This window comes from Tamandua tetradactyla, chromosome 2 (assembly GCF_023851605.1).
Source record: "Tamandua tetradactyla isolate mTamTet1 chromosome 2, mTamTet1.pri, whole genome shotgun sequence".
NCBI lineage: Eukaryota > Metazoa > Chordata > Mammalia > Pilosa > Myrmecophagidae > Tamandua > Tamandua tetradactyla.
In genome coordinates, this window is record NC_135328.1 from 137,017,767 (window position 1) to 137,035,716 (window position 17,950).

At 37.0% G+C, this 17,950-nt stretch overlaps 1 protein-coding gene and 1 pseudogene across 3 annotated transcripts in view; one reads left to right on the forward strand and one right to left on the reverse strand.

Moving 5' to 3' along the window:
• Positions 1–17,950, forward strand: part of NVL (nuclear VCP like) — a 251,999-nt gene that overhangs the window by 81,606 nt on the left and 152,443 nt on the right. For all 3 annotated transcript variants that reach the window (XM_077149137.1, XM_077149138.1, XM_077149139.1), the window contains exons 5-8: positions 5,406–5,463; positions 9,594–9,866; positions 13,039–13,171; positions 13,387–13,463. In XM_077149137.1, the coding sequence (XP_077005252.1) occupies positions 5,406–5,463; positions 9,594–9,866; positions 13,039–13,171; positions 13,387–13,463 (541 nt within the window). The remainder of the gene's footprint in view (positions 1–5,405; positions 5,464–9,593; positions 9,867–13,038; positions 13,172–13,386; positions 13,464–17,950) is intronic.
• LOC143654292 (protein lin-28 homolog A pseudogene) lies at positions 15,273–15,874 on the reverse strand (annotated as a pseudogene).

Here is a 17,950-nt window from a genome sequence, read left to right on the forward strand (position 1 = left end):
ACCACAGATGTAATCAGCCATAGGTGAAATTCATGTGCTGATGATTTAAGACCTAGCAACAACTGGACATGATTACCTGACCAGGTTAACACTGGAACCTAATTATTACATTTAGGAAAAGTCTTTTTTTATTATTTATTTTCTAAAGGAATCACATTAAATAGTAGCTGTCAGGCAGTTACTTGAAGCTACTGGGTATTAATTTTTTTTATTTTTTTATTTTTTTGCTTGGGCAGGCACCAGGAATCGAACCTGGGTCTCTGGCATGGCAGACAAGAACTTTACCTGCTGAGCCACTTGGCCCACCCTGGGTATTCATTTTTGATTCCAATGAACTGAGACTACATTCTACAGACCATTTGTAGCTATTATGATTTATGTTTATTTATTTATTTTTTTATATACTCATTGCGTTCTACATATATAATCAGCAGTTCACGATATCATCACATAGTTGCATATCCATCGTCATGATCATTTCTTAGAACATTTGCATCAATTCAGAAAAAGAAATAAAAAGACAACAGAAAAATAAAACAAAAACAGAAAAAGAAAAAAAATTTACCATACCCCTTACCCCTCCCTTTCATTGATCACTAGCATATCAAACTGAATTTCTTTTAACAATTGTTCCCCCTATTACTTATTTTTATTCCATATGTTCTACCCATCTGTTGACAAGGTAGATAAAAGGAGCATCAGACACGGTTTTCACAGTGGCACAGTTTTATTGTGAAAGCTATATCATTATATAATCATCATCAAGAAACATGGCTACTGGAACACAGCTCTACATTTTCAGGCAGTTCCCTCCAGCCTCTCCATTACATCTTGGATAATAAGGTGATATCTACTTGATGCGTAAGAATAACCTACAGGATAACCTCTCAACTCTGTTTGGAATCTCATAGCCATTGACACTTTGTCTCATTTCACTCTTCTCCCTTTTGTCAAGAAGGTTTTCTCAATCCCTTGATACTGAGTCTCAGCTCATTCTAGGATTTCTGTCCCATGTTGCCAGGAAGGTCCACACTCCTGGGAGTCATGTCCCACGTAGACAGGGGCAGAGTGGTGAGTTTGCTTGTTGTATTGGCTGGAGACAGAGGCCACATCTCAGCAACAAAAGAGGTTCTCTTCGGGGTGACTTTTTGGCCTAATTTTAAGAAGGCTTGACCTGTCCTTTGTGAGGTTAAGTTTCATGTGAACAAACTCCAGGACTGGGGGCTCACCCTATAGCTTTCGTTGTTTGCATTGCTTGTGACAATATCAAGAATTCAACTTGGGGAGGTTGAATTTTTCCCCGTTCTCACCATTCCCTGAAGGGGACTTTGCAAATACTTTTCCACTCACTGATCAAATCACTCTGGGATTCATCGGGGCATCACTCTGGACAAACCAATAAAATCTAATGTTCTACCCAAGGGTCCATGTACTTATGTTGTTCAACCAACTATCTACCTAAGTTTTATTAGGAGATGCACTAATCAAAATATAAATTTTATACCAAGTAAACATTTTTTGATTTAGTCTCACACATAAGTTGAAATTTTAAAATATTAATTACCATTTATTTTCAGCACCCAGCAATAATGACATTCCTTTGTTCTTCCTCATGCAAAAACATTTTAAAATTTGTACATGTAGTCATTATCATTATACACTCTAGGCATTCCTAGATTATACCATCTCAGTCTTTATCGTCTATCTTTCTTTGTGATTTCATTTGTGCCCCCAGCCCTCCTTCCTCTATCATTCTCACATTCACCTTCATTCAGTGTTTTAACATAATTGTATTACAGTTAGGTAGTGTTGTGCTGTCCATTTCTGAGTTTTTATATTCAGTCCTGTTGTACAATCTGTATTGCTTCAGCTCCAGTATCTCACCCGATTTCTGTCTCCTGGTGGTCTCTGTTACCAACGAAATATTACAAGTTTATTCACTAATGTCAGTTCATATCAGTGAGACCATACAGTATTTCTCCTTTTGTTTTTGGCTAATCACACTCAGCATAATGTCCTTAAGGTCCATCCATGTTGTTACATACTTCATAACTTTATTCTGTCTTACAGCTGCATAATATTCCATCGTATGTATATGCCACAATTTGTTTAGCCACCTGTCTGTTGGTGAACAGTTTGGCTGTTTCCATCTCTTGGTAATTGTAAATAATGCTGCTATAAACATTGGTGTGCAAATGTCCGTTTGTGTCCTTGCGCTCATGTTCTTTGAGTAGAGACAGCATATATATGGGTCTTGTTTTTTAATCCATTCTGCCAGTCTATGTCTTTTGATTGGGGACTTTAATCCATTAACATTTAGTGTTATTACTGCATGGGTAGTACTTTCTTCTACTATTTTGCCTTCTGGATTTTATATGTTATATCTAATTTTCCTTCTTTTTACCTTTACTCATGGTCTTTCTTTCTACACTCTTCTCTACACCTCTCTCTTCTGTCTTTTCTTATCAGTCTCTAGTGCTCCCTTTAATATTTCTTGCAGAGCTGGTCTCTTGGTCACAAATTCTCTCAGTGATTTTTTGTCTGAAAATGTTTTAATTTCTCCCTCATTTTTGAAGGACAGTTTTGCTGGATATAGAATTCTTGGTTGGCAGTTTTTCTTTTTTAATAATTTAAATATATCATCCCACTGTCTTCTCTCACCTCCATGGTTTCTGCTGAGAGATCTGCGCATAGTCTTATTGGGCTTCCCTTGTATGTGATGGTTTGCTTTTCTCTTGCTGCTTTCAAGATTCTCTCTTTCTCTTTAACCTCTGACATTCTGATTAGTAAATGTCTTGGAGTACGTCTATTTAGATCTATTCTCTTTGGGGTATACTGTACTTCTTGGATCTGAATTTTAAGTCTTTCATAAGAGTTGGGAAATTTTCAGTGACAATTTCCTCTACTAGTTTTTCTCCTCCTTTTCCCTTCTCTTCTCCTTCTGGGACACCCACAGCATGTATATTTGTGCGCTTCATATTGTCCTTCAGTTCCCTGATCCCCTGTTCAAATTTTTCCATTCTTTTCCCTATAGTTTCTGTTTCTTTTTGGAATTCAGATGTTCCATCCTCCAAATCACTAATTCTGTCTTCTGTCTCTTTAAATCTATCATTGTAGGTATCCATTGTTTTTTCCATCTTTTCTACTTTGTCCTTTACTTCCATAAGTTCTGTGATTTGTTTTTTCAGTTTTTCTATTTCTTCTTTTTGTTCATTTTTTGCCTTCTTTATATCCTGTCTCAATTCATTGATTTGGTTTTTGATGAGGTTTTCCACGTCTGTTTGTATATTCTGAATTAGTATATATATATAGTTTTTAACATGGGCAGGCACCGGGAATCAAACCCGGGTCCTCTGGCATGGCAGGCAAGCATTCTTGCCTGCTGAGCCACCGTGGCCTGCCTGTATATTCTGAATTAAATGTTTCAGCTCCTGTATCTCATTTGAATTGTTGGTTTGTTCCTTTGACTCGGCCATATCTTCCATTTTCCTAGTACGATTTGTTTTTTTTTTGCTGGGGTCTAGGTATTTAATTACCTTAAATAGTTTATTCTGGAGATTGCTTGTACTTTGTTTTACCTAGGGTTTTCTTCCTGGATTAATATGTCATCTATCTGTTTTTTGACATTCAATTCAGCTTTATCTGGACCTCTAGCTTAAGTTTTGTTTAACAGAGGAGAATTTTTCAGTTCTTGTTTTCTTTTTTCTTGCTGTACTTGTATGGTCTCTTCCCCCCCACACACACACTTAGGAGGGTCTACTGTAGGTATTATAGACTGCAGCTGGATTTTCCCAGACCAAACTGGCCTCTTATCAGGAGGAAAGAGTCACCTGTGTTAGTTTTCCCCGAGGGTGAGACCCAGCAGGTTGAAAGACTTTCCTGTGAAGTCTCTGGATTCTGTTTTTCTTATCCTGCTCAGTATGTGGTGCTTCACTGCTTGCAGGACCCACCAGCATAAGGTGATGCGGTACCTTTTATGTGGCTGGGGGCGTGGTGGAGACAGAGGAGAGGTTGTAGGCTGGTTTTAATGGCTTCAAATTACCAAACCCTGGTGTCTGAATTCCTTGAGAAAGGGATTCCACCTGAGTTGGGGTTCACTCCTCCCCTGGGGAAGGCACAGGCTCCAGACAAGCCCTCAGATGAGCTTGTTTCTGCCTATGCCTGGGGCAGTTGCAGCCTGAGGAGCCCTGCCTCTATATCCAAAGGCAGTCAAGCCTTTGTAGAAACACAGCCACAAAACCCTCTGTTTCCTACTTTTTTTTTACTTTTTCCATCAGCCCTGTCCCCTTGGCGCCTGGGCAAAAGTGAGCGACCTTCACTTTGACCAGGTTCACTTGAGCTGGGGGCCTATTTTTAGTAGTCAGAATTTGTTAATTAATTCCACATTTGGCGTTTGGTTGGGCTCAGCCCCTGCTGCTGATAAAGTCTCTTTCCTTTCCCCTCTGGGAAGCAGCCTGTGGGGGAGGAGCACCGGCTGCCATGGCTTGGGGAACTCACAGTAGAAGAGACATTTCAGCATGGCATGTTAAGCACTTTGAAAAATAAGTTAACAAATTCAACATGATCAAGCCGTGTTGAAGGAACAAAGAACTTTTCACGTTATACAATAAAAATAAATATTATTTATTTAAAAAATTAAATTTTAAATAAATAAAATATTTATTTTATTAATATTAATAAATTATATTAATTATTTATAATAATAATTATTATATAATTATTACCAGGGGCTCACAACTGGTCCAGCTGGTCCAGATTGAGGTACGCTGTGTATCTGGTCACTGACATGGGCCCAGGAGCTGTTCTGTACTGTATTTGGTTATTTAGTAGTTATTCTGGAGAACGAACTAAATCATGCACATTGTTAAGCCCCCATCTTGGCCTGGAGTATCCAGGATTTATGTTTATTTTTATTGTATAACGTGAAAAGTTCTTTGTTCCTTCAACACGACTTGATCATATTGAGTTTGTCAACTTATTTTTCAAAGTGCTTAATATGCTGAAATGTCTCTTCTACTGGAGTTTGATATTCCTAAATAAGACCCTTGGCTTGTTGGGAATTTGTATTATACATTTTGTTAGGACAAAAGTAACCACAATTTATTAAGCACTTACTGTGTACTGTGGACTTTGCAGGCATATGTTTATTCCTTTACTATAATCTGGTAGGTTAGACATTACTTGTTATATCCAGTTTTATAGATGTGAAATCGGAAACTCAGAGAGGTGTAGTGGAGGCCAGTAACTGGTAAAGCTGGACTTTGAATTCAGGTTTCTCCAGTTCTAAAGCCTGGGCTTTTAACTACCGTAATAGTTTACCTCAGTGTATTTTCTTGTTTGGGGTAGTAATTTTTATTGGAAGATGGGAGAAAGGCCTTTCAAACTTTTTTTCTTTCTTTACTGAGGTATACTGAAAGCTATTCTGATGATGATTTGGATATGGAAGATTACCCAGATCCACAGGTAAGCAAACCAAACATGTAGGTGACCCATTTTAATTCTTGTTTTTTTTTTTTTTAATCATTGTGATTCCTTTTTAAGAAAATTCAGTAAGCAATAGAATAACAGATTGGACATTTTCATGAATGAAAATAGTTAAAAACTTCTTGTGTGAAGTTGATGAACTCTTGGATTAGCCAGCCTTGTAGTATGTATGTATAGCCACATAAAGAAGAAAAGGGAGATGATGGCAGACTAATAAAAAGGGAAATTAATGGTAAAATTGGAGAAAAGGATGTTTTTTCTGCCGACACGCAGGTGTTGCCAGTGAATAAGCTTGGATTAAAGGGGGAATATTGGAATAATATCTATTTTTTCTCTTTGTAATTCCATTTTAAATCTTAGTTACAAAGTAATGATAATCCAGTTATATTAGGTCCAGTTTCGAATTGATAGAATAGTAGTGACTTTCATCAGCTATATTTCTTCTCTTATATTTTTAAAAAGAGCCCATGCTTATTTGATCTTTTCCCTTTTTTGCAGGCACTTATTTGATCATTTTTAAAACAATGTTTTCTGAACTAAGGAAATTTTAAAAATACATAGTTTCTCAGGCCCCAACCCAGGCCTTATAGATAAGAATTTTCAGAGGTAATGGTAACCAAGCAGATATGAGAATCACTGTATTAAAAAACATTTGTGGGTGGGCCACAGTGGCTCAGCGGCAAGAGTGCTTCCCTGCCATGCCAGAGGACCCGGGTTCGATTCCCGGTGCCTGCCCATTAAATAAAAATAACATAAAGTTAATTAATTAATTAAAAAAAACATTTATGCCGAGCAAAACAGATGTTTGCTTTTTTCCAAAACAGATGTTTTAATGTTATTTTTTGTCGTTGTTCAGTTTTATTTAGAATTTATTAGAGTCTTAAAAACATAGCAAGTGAAATTTATAGCTTAAACCTTTGTAAAAGTGGGGATGTTTGAGTTTGGATAGTAAGACTGAATGAGGAGAAATGGCCATTTTCTTTTTCAATTCAATTGATTAATATATGAATGTCTCCTGTTTTCACACAAGCTCCTGAGTTTTTCAGTTTTTGTTGGGATGTTTTGTATTTAGAGAGAAATGTTTGTATTATTAACAGTTAATATATAAACATCAACTAGATTTTTCCCATGGTAATAATTTTGATAAATAATTTCCTTATTTCTGCGGAATGGATAAGTAGGCATGTTAGGTAATCTGCTGAAGGAAACAAGGCTAATAAATGCTGGAGTCCATTCAGGCTTTAGGCTTCTTTTTTTTTCATTTTGTTTTGTTTGCTTTGTCTAATCATTTAATTTTTTGTGAAAGTACAATTGAATGATTTTTAGTATGTTAATATGAGATCGTCATCAAAATCCAGTTTTAGAACCTTGCCATCATACCACAAAAACTTCCTTGAGAACCTCTTCAATTTTTTCTCTGTTCTTTGGCTTAGATAATTTCTATTGATCTGTCTTCAAGTTCATAGATTTTTTTCTGAGCTATCTGAAATCTGTTGAGCCCCTTTAGCAAATTTTTCAAATTTTTCACTTTAGGCATTGTACTGTAAATTCCAGTATTTCCATTTGGTTCTTTTTAGAATTTTTTACCTCTGTTCAAATTCTGTATTTGTGTCAGTTGTCATCATTTTTCCTTTAATTTTTTTAACATGATTTCCTTTAGTTCTTTAAACATGTTCATTATAGCTGCTTTGAAGTCTGTATCTATAAAACCAACATGTGTTTTTCTATTGGTTTTTTTTTCTTAGCATGGGTCACACTTTCTTGTATTTTTGCAAATCATAATTTACTGTTAAATACCACATATTTTGATAATATGTTGTAGTAACTCTGGAGTCTGACTTTTTCTCTTTAATTATGTGGTGGTTGGTTGATTTTAGTTTCTTTAGAAACTTGTCAGTACTAAATGTGTAGCTTTTTCCCCCAGCAGTGTGTGATCGCTGGCGTTGTTTGTTTGCTTGTTGTTACTTTTTTTTAACTTTTTACTGTAATAATATATACATCTCAAAATTTCCAGTTTTAACTACTTTCAGGTATGTAATTCAGTGTTATTAATTGCATTAACAGTGTTGTGCTATCACCACCATCCATTACTCAACATCCAATAACAAAACAGAATAATAGTAATAATTGTTATTTTTAAACCTAGCTTTTTCTGCTGAATAAATTAGTGTTCCTTCAAAGATTGGTCAAGGGCTGTACTCAGACACCTCAACTTAAGCCAGGAAGACATCCACTTTCTTTTGATACATTTATGTGTAGGCTGGGAAGCACATGAAAACTTCTGATTTTCAAGTCTGTCCTGTCTTTTACTTTCCCTTAGGCTCTCTCCCATTTCTTCTCTGCCTGTACACATACCTGTGCACAGTTTCTGGTGAACCCAGGATACATAAAGAGCTTATGAAGCTTGCTATGGCTGATTCACTTCCTGGAATACCCTGTCAAATCCCTAGCTAGTCTTCCAGTCCTTTTCTTACCTCCAATAGGACCTCAGCCTAGCAGAGTTCCTAGCCCTTCCTGTTCACTTGGTAATGAAATTGCTGCTTTAACAGTGCTCCAAATCAAGTGAGTCTTTTTGACACTGGCAGCAAAGGAGGTAGTTTTCACAATCTGCACTGTCCTGGTTGAGCTAGGATGGAAGTGTCCACAGGCAAAACTGCCCCAGACTCAATCTATTCTTGCTAAAATTTGGTAGTGTTCGTGAACCATGCCTTGTTGTTTGTTGTATGCTTTTGGATGATAACCACATTGCTGAAATGGTTGTTTTTATGGAAGTTTGTCCTATTAAGTTTTTGTTGCTTTTTGGGAAGTGGATTTGCTCACCTTCTCATTTCATTATTCCGTAAGTTTGTTTTATTTTTACTTACAAAAAATACATGTTAGTTATAAAAAAAAATCAAATATTACAAAAATATCTGATGTAGAAAATAGATCATCTCATTATTCCATTTTCCAGAAATAGCTACTAACAGTTTGGTGTATAGTTACCCAGAATTTTTTTCTTTTATTAAAAAAAATTTTTTTTTGTATGTGAATGTTTATAGCAGTATTATTCATAATGGCCAACTGGTGGAAGGAACCCAACTACCCATCCACAGACATTTGAAAAAATAAAATTCCATACTATGGAATATTACTTAGCCATTTAAGAATGAGGTTCTGATACATGCTGCAATATGGATACACCTGGTAAACATTATAGAAAGTAAGACAGACCTGTCCGAAAAGACCACATATCATATTATTCCATTCACAAGAAATGTCCAGAATACAGGACCTATAGAGACAGAAAGTAAATTAGTGGTTAATTAGGGATTGGGGGACGGGGTTGCAATGATGGAGGGATGGGGGGTGATAGCTGAAGATATTTTTTTTGTTTTAATTTGCATGGACAGGCACTGGGAAACGAACCTGGGTCTCTGGCATGGCAGGCGAGATCTCTACCTGTTGAGCCACCGCAGCCCACCCAATTTTTTTTCTTTTAAATCTAATCACTGTGCTATACTCTCTATCCACTTATTTTTTTGTTATTAAATAATTGCATTATAACATAAGCTGCTATCTTTAAAAAATATCAGCTATCATTTTAACATCACTAGGGATGTAATATTCCATTCTATGTATGATTCAATATTTAATGCAGTGAATTAAATTGATACTCTGCAATAATATAGATTTTATAAGTCATAATAAACCTTTTTTTTCTTACTTTGCTCATAATGTATATTCCTCTTATGTAGAGAAACAGTTTGTATTTTAGATTTTAATTAAATTAGGCATAGAATAGCTGGTTGTATGATTTCTTTTTGTATCTATCAAGAGTCAGGACATTTGGTTAGCAGTCCAGAATGAAGAATCATTTGTTAGCCAGCTTTGGTTTTCATTTAACTGCCAAATATAAATTGGTCCATTTACTTAGTGGGAGTGTTACAGCTTTTTGGCTGGTCAGTCCTTATTTCTGAATCATCTTACTGTGGACACCCATATTTTCTGAACATAAATACTGTGAGAAAAGTTGTGGAAGGCAAAATATGTAGAGAATTAATTATATAGATGAGCAAAGTTTTATGAGTACCTGTTAAGTAATTTTCCTAAATTCATGTTTATACCAGTCAGCAAATCACATGAACAGTTCCCTGATCTCCTTATATCGGAAAGGACATCCTGATTCTGTTTCAAATATTCCTGAGATGGGGCAAAGAGAAACCACCACTTCAACATCATGGATGACTTCCAAAACAGACACCATTCCTTTGAAGACCTCTGCCACAGTTTCTGAAGGAGGATGGTTTATTGACAAAACCCCAGGTAGAAAGAAAGAAGATTTTTTCTTGGACCTGTCAGATGACAAAAGTAATCATAAGAAGCCAGTATCTGAGACACAGGTAATGTTGTGGTGAAATTTTAGCCTAACTTAGTTGGAGTACATTGCAACCTTTTCACTAAATATTGCATCAAGGAGATACCAGTGTTTTATAAAAATACATAGTAACTATAAAATACATACAGAATTTAAACACTTCACATTTTCAACAGTTCCATCCCACTCCAAGCCTCTACTGTTTCTTGCCTTAGACTGTTGAAATCAAGCCTCCCAGATTGAGTCACTTCCTTTATTGTTCCCCTACTTTATTCTTCACACAGAATATCTTTTTTACACATTGTCAAATTGATTTTATTCTTCTATTTAAGCTACTATAGCTTTATTCAGCCTAGAAACCAAAGGTCTTATAATTGCCAGTAAAACCCAGCATGATTTGGCTGCCTCTGTAATCTTTTCTCCTTCAGTCTTCTCCCTCTATTCTTTCCACTTTACTTCAGCTGTAGTGACTTCTTGCTGTTTAACAAGCATTCTCTCTCTTGGAGCATTCGCACTGGTACTTTCTATCTGGAACCCTCTTCCCTTGCAGGCCTGCTCTGTCACTTCCTCATATCTCTTTTCAGATGCCATCTTCAGAGAGGCCTTTCCTGATTTTATGTCAAATAGCACATCACTGGACATTCTCTGCTATTTTTCTTTTTAAGCAACTATAATTACTCGATTTATTGTACAATTGTTTAGCTGGGGTTTTTTGTTTGTTGGTTGGTTGGTTGGTTTTTTTGCTTTTACTTTTTTCTTGTTCTGTTAGAATGTAAGCTTCTGGAGATAAGGACTTTGTTTTGTTTAATAATGTGTCCCTTGCTAAAATCTGTTTCACACATATTTGTCAGTTTGTTGTTAACCCCTAATGAAGTTCCTGACAGTCAAAGAATAGCTACTTTGGATATATATGGAGAGTTGATAGTTTTAGAAAGAAGAAAGGATTGCTGCTGAAGCAGCAATGTGCTTTATTTTTAATTTAGGATGATACCTTGGAGGATCCTACATAAATGGTTATGCTGTGAAAATGTATAGAATAAGTAGACACCCTTTCTTTAAAAAACCTTAAAAATTAAAATATCATATATATAAAGAAAGGTTCAGTTTGATGAATTATCACAAAAAATAGTTTGATGAATTATTACAAAGCACCATATTTAACTGACTCTTATGCTTGGCAGAATGAAAGGAGGTTGACAGTAAACTGTCCCATTATTCCGTGGGTGGGTATCCCCTAAACCACACTACACAGAAGCTATGACTTCTGAATTGCTTATTTAATTCAGTGATTTATCAGACATCAAGTGTACATAAACTATGTAGAGGAATTAGCGAGAGTTAAAAGATGAATGTTAGTATACGAACTCAAGGAGCTCAGAATTTAATGAGTAGACACAGACAAAGGAATAACTTGAATGTGTGACAGATTGTGGTAAGCTGTAATATATTTGCAAATGTAGTGGTCCACGAGTGTGAGGAAGAGATCATTTATAAATGAAAGAATCTGGAAAGAAAGTTTTAAATGCTAGAATTTAAACTGAGCTTTAAGGCTATGGGGAAGAAGGATATTTCCAGCGAAACCAATCATTTTTTTGCATGTGGGTATGTTGTGACAAGGTGTTTTTTTTAATTTTTAAATTAAAAAAATAACAAAAGCAAACATTCTTAACTTATGATCATTCCGTTCTACATATCTAATCAGTAATTCACAATATCATCACATAGTTGCTTGTTCATCATCATGATCATTTCTTAGAACATTTGTATAAATTCAGAAAAAGAAATAAAAAGACAACAGAAAAAAATTCATACATACCATACCCCTTACCTCTCCCTTGCATTGATCACTAGCATTTCAAATTAAATTTATTTTTATTATTATTCTATTATTTATTTTTATTCCATATGTTTTACTTGTCCGTTGATAAGATAGGTACAAGGAGCATCAGACACAAGATTTTCACAATTACACAGTCACATTGTGACAGCTATATTATATAGTCATCTTCAAGAAACACAGCTCCACATTTGCAGGCAGTTCCCTCCAGCCTCTCCATTACATCTTGACTAACAAGGTGATATCTGTTTAATGCATAAGAATAACCTCCAGGATAACCTCTCGACGCTGTTTGTAATCTCTCAGCCATTGACACTTTATTTTGTCTCATTTTGCTCTTCCCCCTTTTGGTCGAGAAGGTTTTCTCAATCTCTTGATGCTGAGTCTCAGCTCATTCTAGGGCTTTTCTCATTGCCTTGATACTGAGTCTCAGCTCATTCTAGGATTTCTGTTCCACATTGCCAGGAAGGTCCACACCCCTGGGAGTCATGTCCCATGTAGACAGGGTAAGGGCAGTGAGTTTGCTGGTTGTGTTGGCTGGAGAGAGAAGTCGCATCTGAGCAACAAAAGAGGTTCTCTTAGGGGTGACTCTTAGGCCTAATTTTAAGTAGGCTTGACCTATCCTTTGTGGGGTTAAGTTTCATATGAACAAACCCCAAGATTGGGAGCTCAGCCTATTGCTTTGGTTGTCTGCACTGCTAGTGAGAATATCGAGAATTCAACTTGGGGAAATTATATTTTCCACCATTCTCACCATTCCCCAAAGGGGACTTTGCAAATACTTTTTTTATTCACTGTTCAAATCACTCTGGGATTTATCAGGGCATCACTCTGGACAAACCAACAAAATCTCATGTCCTACTCAAGGTTCCATGTACTTATGGTGTTCAGTTAAGCTGTCTACATAAGTTATATTAGGAAATGCACTAGTCAAAATATAAATTTTGTACCAAATAATCATTTTTTTTGCTTTAGTATCACACATAAGTTTAAATTTTAAAATATTAATTATTATCAGTTTTCAGCACCCTGCAGTAGTGACATTCCTATGTACTTCCTCATGCAAAAACATTTTTTAAATTTATACATTTAGACACTATCATTATACACTCTAGGCATTCCTTAATAATACCATCTCAGTCTTGACTGTCTATCTTTCTTTCTGATTTCATTTGTGCCCCCAGCCCTCCTCCCTCTGTCATTCTCACATTCAGCTTCATATAGTGAGAAAACTTGAATAAAGAGGTTGGAAATAGCAAGAGCAGGAATAGATTTCTTTATAAAGAAAGAAATCTGTTCTGTTGGCATGCTTCATAATGCTTTATATATGTATGTATATTTATATTTCTTTTCTCTCCAGAATTCAAAAGATTCTTCTCCCCTGGACCGAGAGAAAAAAAAGAAAGAGAGGCTAAAGAACAAAGGAAACAAGAGGAAGAAAGAAGAGTTTCAGGAAGTAGATAGTGAAATAGAAACTGTCTTGCACAAGAAAGGTGAGATGTGTGCCTTATGGATGGGTCATGTTTGCTTTGCGAGAAGGAATCACTCATTCAAGCTCTTTTGCTTGGGAGATCCTCCATGTGTGGAGACCCTTATTATAAAATAATTCAGTATCTAGTAGACCTCTGTTCTTCAAAATTATCAAATATAATTATGAGTTATTACTGAATTACTAATCTGTTCATATCCTCCCTTTTCTGCTTTGCAGTTAAAGCTGGGGGACTAGAATTGCAGATTTCCAATGTGAAATTTGAAGATATTGGAGGCAATGATGCGACACTAAAGGTTAGTTAATATGAAGAATTCTACCTCAAATGGATATATATTGCTAATCAGTGAACAAAACCTACCTCTTTGCTTTTAGTATGAGTTGAGTGTAGAAAGCAGATTGGGAAAATGAGAAAGACAAAATTACCTGTATTTTCAGGGTTTTTCTCTTACTCAATTTTTAATTATAGTGCACTAAGGTACATACTTTATCAGTAATTTTTTTTTTTTTTTTTTTTTTTTGTGCATGGGCAGGCATCGGGAATCAAACCCGGGTCTCCAACATGGCAGGCAAGAACTCTGCCACTGCGCCGCCATTGCCTGCCCAGTAATATTATTTTAATAGTACTAGTAATAATTGTTATTATTTATTTATACTATCTTTTTCAAGTTACTATGTTAGTTACTTTTCAGCATATCTGTAAGGTAAATATTATTACAGCCTAAGAAATGGAAGCTCAAAAAGATTTGAGTGACTTGCCTGAAATCCCTGAGCTGGGATTCAAACCTATGTCTGACTTTTTTTCCCCCCTGGTTCCAGTAAGTCTTTATTTATTGTATTATCCCTGGGAAAAGAGGGGTAGGGTAAAGGACTAGCGTGTGTTACAGAATGATAGCAGAAGAGAAAGTACCCAGTATAAAATCAACCATAAGAAAAAATACACCCTGGTGATAGGGTCACCAAAGCCCCAAGGTGGCTGTCTCCTGCAGTTCAGGAATGAGGGCAAGGGATTAGGGAAAGGATAGACACGTACACGCTTTCCTAGTGCCCTTATTCTCCATAAATTCAAGATTCCACATAAAGCTTTGGTTTCTAGCTGTAAACATGGAGTTACATTTTCTATATCCTATTAAACAATCTTTGTGGCCACTTTCACATAAGTGTTTTGGGCCTGCAGAGTAGTTCCTGAGTGACTTGGATATACATTCATCTTCCCCTTTTTGATCTCTCACCTTCACTGTCAACATGGGAATACCCCCACCCCGTTGTTTCTCTCTATCCTAGGATTGATGATTAAGTGGATTAGGTCAATCCAAGTATAGCAGTGTTAATCTTTTGGCATGAATCACAGTGAGGAATTGTCTTAACTCAAAAGGTCGGGAAGAAGGGATGAAGTATTCTTAGGTTCTTCACATTTTTTGCAGAAGTCATTAAAGAGTTCTGGAGATACCCTCCAAATTCGATATAGGTTTGTGGAGGGGGGAGCTAGAGAAGGGTGATGGGATACATTTTTAGGACAGAATATCTAGTCCAAAACAGGAAATGGAGTAAGGTGGAGGGGAATGAAAAAAAAGGATGATTGAAAATCCCCACTTCAAAGCAGGGCTTCCAAGCATGTTTCAGATCCTTTTGCCTGGTGCAGAATCTTCTGTCAAAGATGCTTTGACTGTTTTTCTTCCAATGCAAAAAGAGAAGGTTGTAAACAATAAAAATCCCGAAAGAACATGAAGAAAGACGAACATATTATATTTACACACATCAGGTGTGTGTAGTCACCAAATCATGAAGTTCTACAGAGCCCAAACAAATTCAGTTTCTGTGAAAAAATTAGAGATTATAGGGGTGTTTTCATGTAAGCTCTCCGAGTATTTTTCATGAAGCTCTCACTTGTATTTGGACAGATTATGGTTGGAGTCCCTTTGCCTCATCCCTTTCTTCCACCAAAATGAAAGAGGGAGTGATACTATGGACCCAACTTGAGATACATGCCATCTGCCCCCTACCCACACTATCCCACTTTCTCCATTCTGCGGATTAATGCCTACTCCTTGGAACTTCATGATCACAAAAGGATTGCCTCCATGTACTGTGACGCAATTCTGGTCCTATGAGAGTAGGGCAGGGCCGCAGATCTCTTCTTTTTCCTCCTGAAAGTAGAGCTTTCCTTGTGACCTGCGGGTCTACTGAGTTTTCAGCAGACATGAGGCCACCATATGGTTGATCCTCTGGCAGAAGTGGTAGTTCTTGGTCTGGGGTGGCAGGTTGCATTTCTTGGCATGATGGTCTTGACCGCCACAGCTGTAGCACCTGTCTCCTTTTGATTTGTGCTTCTGCATGTTCTTCCCATTTGACTTACTCTTATTCCCAATACAGAACACCCCACCAGGTCCGGTGACATGGACAGATGCCAGGCCCTAGGCAGATTTCATTAAGGTGAACTCCACTGCGTCACCCTCCTTCAGTCTCCAGAAGCTGTCCATGTGCAGTTTACTCAGCTGCACAAAGATGTCCACCAGGGAATCGAGTGCGACCCTGGTGTGGGCAGTCATAAACAGGAAGCTGAACCCATGAGCACATTAAACCACTTACAGATGCCGGCACCATGCTGCAGCTGTGGCTACTGTGCCTCCCAGGCTGCATCCTCTGGCACCTCCACCACCGCCTTGGTATGGCCACCTGCAAACTGCTGGTTGGACACAGAGCCCATGGTTGTCACCTGAGCCTGCAGCTCTGGGCTCCTGGCCAGGCAGGTGCTGGCTCCAGAGAAGTCCCAGGTCTAACTTTAGAGCCTATTTTGTGCAGATTATGCATAAAATACAGGATTCCGATATACCACCCCACTACCAACGCCTTACACTAGTGTGAATCAGTTGTTATAACAGATGATAGCACATTTTTATAATTATACTATTAATTAAAGTCCATGCTTAACCTAGGCTTCACTGTTTGTGTAGGATGATTCCAGAGATTTTTAAAAAATTGTTTTTCTGTTACTATATATACAATCTAATATTTCCTCATTTAACCACATTCAGATGTATATTTCATTGTTCCTAATTGCACCCACAATGTTGCACTACCATTACCACCATCCATTATCAAAACATTTCCATCATTCCAAATAGGAACCCTGTACATTTTAAGCCTCAACTTTCTATTCCCTATCGTTCCCCATCCCCTGGTAACTTATATCTAAATTCTGACTCTGTGGGTTTGCTTATTCTAATTGTTGCAAATCTTTTACATCTATTTTCCTTGTGGTTATCATGGGGTTAAAATTTAACATCCTAAACATATAGCAGTCATATTTGGTTTGATACCAACTTATCTTCAATAGCATGCACGTATACTTTTCCAATACCCTTCTATCCCCCCCACCTTTTTTTGTGCTTGATATCACTTATATCTTTGTATATTGTGTGTCCAAAAACCTAGATTATTGTTACTTTTTATGTTTTAATTTTAGCACCTGTAGTAAGAAGCATAGTTACATACCAAACAATACAATACAATAATACTGACTTTTATAATTACCTAAATGGTTACTTTTACTGCAGGTCTTTGTTTCTTTATGTAGCTTTGAAACACTGTCTAGCGTCCTTTCCTTTCATTCTAAAGAATTTCCTTTCGTATTGCTTATTGGACAAGTCTAGTGGTGATGAACTACCTCAGCTTTTGTTTATCTGAAAACGTTTTCCACACTCCCCCCCGCCCCATTTTTGAAAGAATGTCTCAGCAGATATAAAATTCGTGGATGGCAGTTGTTTTCTTTCAGCATTTTAAGTATTTAAACTCACTGCCTTCTTGCCTCCATTATTTCTTTTTTCTTTTATTGAGAAAACTTCACACACATAACTTTATCCACAGTATATAATCAGTAACTCACAATATTATCTCATAGTTGTCTGTTCATCACCATGATCATTTTTAGAATATTTGCATCGTTCCAGAATAAGAAATAAAGAGGAAAAACTCATACATTCTATACCCCTTGCCCCTCCCTGTCATTGAGCACTAGTATTTCAGTCTACCTAAATTTTTTACCCCTTATCCTCCTCTATTATTTATTTATTTATCCTTATTTTTTTAGTCATCTGTCCATACTCTGTATAAAAAGAGCATCAGACACAAGTTTTGCACAATCACCGGTCACACTGTAAAAGCTATATAGTTATACAGTCAACTTCAAGAATCAAGGCTACCAAGGCAGGCAGTGGTAAGTCAGTGGCAGAATTCTTGCCTGCCATGCTGGAGACTCGGGTTCGATTCCCAATACCTGCCCATGTTAAAAAAAAACAAAATGAAGGCCACTAGAACACAGTTCAGCAGTTTCAGATTCTTTCCTCTAGTTACTTCAAAACACTGTAACCTAAAAAGGGATGTCTGTATAATATATACGGATAAGCTCCAGGATAACCTTTTACCCTATTTGAAATCTCTTAGCCACTGAAACTTTATGTAGTCTCATTTTTCTCTTCCCCCTTTCAACCAAGAATGCTGCCTCAGTCCCGTGATTCTGGGTCCTGCCTCATCCCAGGACTCCTGTCCCTTGTTGCCAGGGAGATTTACACCTCTGGGAATCTTTGTTACACATAGTGAGGAGGCCAGTGAATTCACCTGCTGAGTGGGCTTAGAAAGAAATGCCACATCTGAGCAACAAAAGACTCTTCTGGTGGGTGACACTTAGGCATAATTATAAGTAGGCTTAGCTTCTACTTTGTAGGAGTGTCACAGGGGTGAACCCCAAGATTGAGGGCTCAGCCTATTGTATTGGTTGTCCCCA